This window comes from Microtus pennsylvanicus, chromosome 18, assembly GCF_037038515.1.
Source record: "Microtus pennsylvanicus isolate mMicPen1 chromosome 18, mMicPen1.hap1, whole genome shotgun sequence".
In the NCBI taxonomy this organism is placed as follows: Eukaryota; Metazoa; Chordata; class Mammalia; order Rodentia; family Cricetidae; genus Microtus; species Microtus pennsylvanicus.
In genome coordinates this window covers 8,639,242-8,645,809 of record NC_134596.1, presented here as the reverse complement: position 1 = coordinate 8,645,809, position 6,568 = coordinate 8,639,242, and the positions used below count along the sequence as shown (strand labels likewise).

Genomic DNA, 6,568 nt, shown 5'->3' with positions numbered 1-6,568 from the left:
AGTAAGTGATACCTTTTAAACTCCACCAGCATGGTTGTATCTGTGTACACCCACCAAATTTACACTCAGGAAGCATAAAGGAGTTAAATGTGTTTCATCGGGCTTTCTGCGGCAGCTAGAAAGGCATTCCTTTTAAGAGTTCCTAAGCTCTTTTAAGGTGGGGGCAGCCTGATCCGAATCCCTCACAAAGCAAACGTTTGTGAGGCAAGGGGGCTTTTGTTCCCCAGAAGAGCTGGCCTGGAATTATAGTCTTCTTGGGAAAGAAGATGAGAAAAATTCACTTGGCTTTGGTGGCTGTGACATCTGTTATTAACCTCTTTCTCAATGACCTGATGAGTGAAAAAGGAATTTTGATTTCTCAAAAGCATCTTGTTATTTCCCCATTATGCATCTACTATAAAAAATACTCTTGCTGTTTGGGATTCTTAAGCAAGTAAATCGAACACATTTAGTTTTAAGTATGATTTTATTTCTGCTGGAAAAACTCTATTAAAATTATTAATGTAAGGCTGATAGATACTACACCTATATCCTACAAAAATAATCTCAAATTAATTTTTACTCCAAATTCCAAAAATTCATAAAAGAAAAACCTAGAATATTCATATTTAGGTAATAGCCACTTGGGATGAGAGACATGCAGATTCCACATAATTATAAACCCTTTTAAATGTTTTATGCCTTTTCCCTACACTGCTCTTGTTCTGCACAATTATCATATAAACTGATAACACTGCACCCATTTCTCCTATGTATAAACTGAGGTAGAAGACACAAGTACTCACTTTGATGGCACGGCTGGTAAGAGGCTTAACCGGGCCTCTACTGCCCTATAATCTGTCTTCTGTGCCATTTTTCTACTAGGTTTTAAGCAATAATAACTACTGAAATTAATATGACTTCCTATTTCAACACTCAATGAATAAAATTCTGTAATTTCATGAGGCTGTGCAGTGTACATGAGGAGACAGTCCAGAGCCTTTGAAGCTCAAATCGATGCCCCATCAGATCTTAACTATGGAAATTCCTTTAAGGGCTGACAGTCAGCAGTCCTTGATTCAAAGTGCCCCATTTGGTCACATTCTTTGTGACCAACTCCTAGCCTGTGGGAAAACACCTAGCTGTCCAGGGAATTCCTAACTGTTGCTTTGCTTGGAATTAAAGAGGAAAGAATAACCAGGTGGTAGTAGTGCACAACTTTAATCCCAGCACTCGGGAGGAAGTGGCAGGTGGATCTCTGTGAGTTCGAGATCCGCCTGGTCTACAAGAGCTAGTTTCCAGTACAGGCTCCAAAGCTACAGAAAAACCCTGTCTCAAAACAACAACAACAAAATAAAAAAGGGGGGGGGGATTATGGCATATCTCACAGGGCTACATAGTTTCAGATTACCAGAAGAGAGGGCATGCTACAATATAGAAAGTTGAGCTACACTGTAAACAAAAGACTGAAACACTGAGCTATGCAATTCAGACAGAAACTACAAGACACCCCATTTTGTGGAAACTTGTCCATGCCCTGCTGCACCTGGCTGATCAACCCATGTGTACAAGATGCACATTAATTAAGCCACACACTTTTTCTGAGTGTGAATATGAGCAGGTAGAGGTAGCAGAGCCATCTAATCTCAAGAGCCATGCAAAGGTATTGCTTGTACTCCATTCTTGCTGTAAATGCTTTTCCCAACTCATTTATTTCATCTCATAGGAAAAATTATAAGTGCCAAGCAAGGTAGTTCTGGAAAGCGTACTTCAAACTATGCTTTGTAACAAAACACAAATTCTGCATGTTGGCTTTGTTACAGTCAGAACATGGTGCACAGCAGAAAATGAAGACCCACAGTATAATCTTGAGCTACTTCAGTCAAGAAAAATGCACTCTGTTCTACAAAATTGGGAGACTTGAAACTGTACTGTTTAGTGATTGCATAAAAAAAATTTTCATTTCCTAAAAGATGCAGTAAAACTTTCCAGTGGACACTTGAACTATGAGGCCTCTGTGAACTAGTCACTTGCTTAATGTGGTCACACAGAGTGAAAAATAGGAAGATACATATTCTAGGTTAATTATAGTTTATTGCTTTTACATGTTTCTCCTCCTGCAGTGTGTAATAGAAACTTGGTCTTTTATACTGACAATATCTGCAGTTACTTTACCCCCCAATCCTCCTGATTTTTTATTTTAACTATAATTGTGTATTTTAAGTAGAATGTAGTTTTATTTAAAGCAAGCAAAATCAACTTGAATTTTTTAAAAATGGCTTCATATCAAATTATGGCTTATTTGTATTAAAAGATTTCAGGATTTTTGTTTAACATTTTTAAAGTCCTATGCCTCACTTTTAAATTTCCACTCTTAAATTCTGTTTTCAATATTTTCATTTTCTCTGATGGTCTTAGAATTTTTATTATGAAAACCTTTCATCAAAAATACTTTGTTTGTAAAGTATAAAAAGACCCAGATATTTGAGATATACTATAAACAACTGTGTATTTGAGTTCAGGAATTGTCACCGTTAAGAAAAATGAGATGATGACTACATGCAAAGGCACATAGGTTTCGTGGTTATTAACAGAGAAGCTGTTAATGCTGCCATAAGAAGTATCAAAGTCACGCTTCATAAGTCCCTTAGAAAGAGTCCAATACACATAGCAGTCATTTTTATTAGGTGCTAATCACTGACATCAGTGCAGGGGAAGAGAAATTATCCACACAATTCACACACAGTCCATACACCTAGACTTTAACATTGGGCTTTCATTTATGGATTTATTTCATTACTTCAAACATATATATTATAGTGTATATCTGTTTCCAAATACATCTTTGTGTACATATACGCATATATATCATTCTTAAATATATATTTCCAAATATAAATAATTTCACATCAAGCCAAACAGGATAAAAACATGTAAACATATGCACTTCATTTTGGTCAAGTAAAACAGAACCACAAAGTAACCACAAGTTAACAAGTGCACTTGAAAGAGAAGGGAAAAAACAGACATGTAAACAAACACAGACAGCAGCTGCAAGGCCCTGTAAGCGTCCATTTTTTAAGGCTATATAGCAAAAAGCTCATAATTCAGTTAAAGACTTTTGTCACCTTGTCACATTTACTCTTAAGGGACTTCACAATGAGATACTGTAAACACTAGACTAGAAGTGATTGAATCCTGTTGGAAAAAGACACCACAATTCATCAGCTGACAGAAATATTAATTCCACCAAACAATACTTTTAATAACCTCTTGTTATTTTATAACACATAATAACATCACAATCCTAGTGAGAAGAAAAGGGAAATAGAGGGAAAAACAGCAATACTGCATAAAGATTGCCTCAACAGCCTTTGAAAGCAATAGGTTTGTCAGTCGATAAAGGGAAATAAGCAACAGCAGACAACAGAGCCTTAGCAGACTAGACCACGTGCCACAGCATGATACTACAGATTCAAACTGAAATATTCTTCCAGCTGGTACTGAAGCAAGAGCCAACGGTTATCAGAGAAGGAAGAATTGCCTCTCAGGCAAAGCAACTTCTTAAGCAACTGGTTGGCCAGGCGAAGCACAGCAAACTCCTTTTTTCGGCTTTTAAGCAGCACTTTTCCCTCTCGCAACTGCACAGGCTCCAAAACTTGATGCCAGTATGCATTTGACGATCCACCACCATCTGGCCTCGGAGGCTGATCTCTCCAGCCCTCAGGGTATTCATGCTTGTAAAAACAATATTCTCCAAATGGGCAGTAACCTAAGCCTCCAGCAAAATATCTGCAGGCTTTCTGGCTCATTCCCTCCTTATATTGCTGAACAAGTTTCTCCTTCTCCTCTTCCTCCTCCACCCAGAACTCACTAGGAATGACAAAGAAAGAGGAGACCCTGCATTGTGGGCAGGACTTACTGATTCTGTTCTCAAACTGTGTGGCACTTCTCCACCTGCGGATACACCTAAGACAGTAGGTGTGGTTGCAGCTGAAAAGGATGCCAAAGCGGCGGTCGCTGGGGTCGGCTTTCTCATAGACAACCTCCATGCAGATGCCACACACTTTGTCCATGCTGCGCTGCACAGCAAAGGAGAGCTCCATATCTCTCTCATGTGCTTCAACGCAGGCCCGCCTATGAGCTTCCTGCTGGGCTGCATCCCAAGGGTGCAAGGCCTGCTGCCCGCACATGTCGCATATTTCTCCATGGGGGTACGCACAACTCTCCCCACGGAGGCATTCTCCCCGGGCAGCATAGCGGCAAAGCGGGAGCGGCATTGGCACTGGCATCGGCATTGGCATTGGCATCGGCACTGGCACTGGCATCGGCATCGGCATCCCCATGCCTATAGCCATGTGCTCTCTCTCAAATTCCGGGCTCTGCGGAAAAGCCTCGAAACCATGTGGGGGGACCATGCGACCTCGGTAGGGCTGTCCTGGAACAAACTCAATTGCTCCCTCCCAGCCTTCAGCACCCGCTCCTCCCGCAGCGGCTGCAGCAAGGCCTGCATTGTCAATCTCTGCTTCAGAGAAGCCCCCTTCAGCAGCTGAGCCAATGCCTGCATTGTCAATCTCAACTTCGGGGAAGCCCCTTTCAGCAGCCGAGCCAATCAGAGGCAAAAAGCTGGAGGATGCAGTAGGGGGGGCTTCCGCCACTTCCTGAGTCGGGGGCTCCCATTGAGTGGCCATCTTGGGCCCTCTATCTGCAGAGGCCCCAGGCTGGGAATCTTGCCCCCCCCTAGCTTTGCGCCGCCCAGAGAGATCGTGAGAGTAACGACAGTTATCGCCCTCCTTGCACTGCCCATGCAGATAATACCTGCAGAGGATTTGCTTGGTCCAGCTGCCGCTGCTCCGCTCAGAACCAGACCTGGCTCCGCCCCCTGCGGCTGGAGCTGGCCTCAAACTCGCCGCGCGTCGGTCCGCTGACGCAGGAGCCATACGGAGCGGTGCCAAACCCGACGCCTCTTGCACAGAGGCTGAGCTGACTGCTCCAGAAGCTCCGGAGGCCTCAAACTCCGGAAGGGGGGGACCAGACAAACCCTCCCCCCCCTCAGCACCTGCCTCGGCTCCAGCGGCCTCGTAGGGCCTCATGGGAGCTGCAGACTCTTCCATTTGTATTCCCTGCCCCTTACTCTGTCCAAAAAGTGTAATATTATATCTATTTTGTGTCTGAATCGGCGGAGCCGGAGCTGGAGCGATCTCCGCGGCTTCTCGGCAGGAAGTGCACCAATTTTTGTCTTCCCATCGGAAACCGGCTCCCTGTGAACTTTAGTTCCGACCTGATTTTCAGATGGGGGACACTTCCGGGTGTAACACCAACTTCCGTTTCTCACCGGAAATGGCCTCCGCCATGTTTTTCCCGCGCCGATCTCGGCTAGCGGAGCCGCCGGCGTGTGTCCGAAGCCCCCTTGGCCCCCGTTTGCACACCCGGTCCCCTTGAGGTTGATGTGCAACCTCCGCTGCTTTCGGTTGTACGCGTCCTTTTTGATTACTTTCGTTTTGTGTCAGAAGACGCTACAATCGTTCGCCTTTGCCCACGGCGGCTCCCGGCTGCCGGAGCTTTTTAAAAACGTTTCTTATCGGCTTCACGAACGGATTTCTCGGTGGATTTCGCCTCTCGCCGGCGGGCGACTGATTTTGAAAACGCAGCCGTGCCCCGCCGAAGCGCAGCTTTTCTGCGCAGGCGGCGGCGCGCACGGCGGCGCGCACGGCGTCGCCCACCGCGGCGGCGCGTCTAGAAATGACAGGATCGTTCGGGGCTCGCTCTTCCCTCGAAGGGTTAACGTGAACGGGCGCGCTTTAATTAGGAGGGAGCCCTCTGACTGAAGCTCCTAGCGCCTTTCAGATGCCCGCCTTTGTGGCTTTTATTTTCGCCCCCCAACAGTGTAGAAGCCGGGGCTTTGAGCGGCATTGACGATGCCGGGGTTTTAACTTTTCTTTCGCTGCATGAAGACCCTTTGTTTGCCGCCTTTCTTTTCTATACAGAGACTTTCAGAATGCCGGCCTTGCACCGTTAAGTGGCTCATTCCCGTTTCCACACCGATTTTTTTTTCTGTCATTTCGCATATATATTCTCTCGGGCTAATACTTTTACACGTATTTTTAAAATGCTAAGTGTATTTACCGTGGTCACATGCTGACTTTTAGAGTGTAGTTTTATGGTTTTTTTTTATCGTAATAATCATGCTTTCTTCCTATCCCTACTTGTTTATTTGAACATACAATGTTTCAAATATTTAATTTACTATTCTTATTTCTAAAAATAGCGTTTTGCTTGCCAAAACAATTCTATTAGAAAAAAATCTTAAACCCTAAGTTTAAAGAAACTATTAAATGTCTATGATATACTCATCCAAGTCAAAGTGTAAATCACTACTAAAAGAAACCAATAAAACAATACCACGCAAGGAAGAATATTATTAAACAATAAAAATAAGAAAACCAGGGAAATGAAGCAAAATAACGTGAAATAGCATAGAATAAGCTTAAGGATTATTGAACAAATTATTAAGAAAAATAGAAAAGGTTCAGATCTCAACTATCACGTTAAACGAGCCAACACCAATTAATAACAAACCTTGAAGCCA

The 6,568-nt window shown here is 43.7% G+C and overlaps 1 protein-coding gene across 1 annotated transcript; it reads right to left on the bottom strand.

The window, feature by feature from the left end:
* Positions 1 to 1,283: 1,283 nt before the first annotated feature.
* On the bottom strand, positions 1,284 to 5,654 carry Mkrn3 (makorin ring finger protein 3). Its single transcript, XM_075952701.1, has one exon. It carries the CDS (start codon positions 5,091 to 5,093, stop codon positions 3,447 to 3,449), a length of 1,647 nt encoding a protein of 548 aa, XP_075808816.1. The 5' UTR covers positions 5,094 to 5,654; the 3' UTR covers positions 1,284 to 3,446.
* Positions 5,655 to 6,568: the final 914 nt, after the last annotated feature.

Excerpts from the sequence above, each read along its gene's own strand:
- Mkrn3 (XM_075952701.1), bottom strand. The coding sequence starts at position 5,093 with ATGGAAGAGTCTGCAGCTCCCATGAGGCCCTACGAGGCCGCTGGAGCC.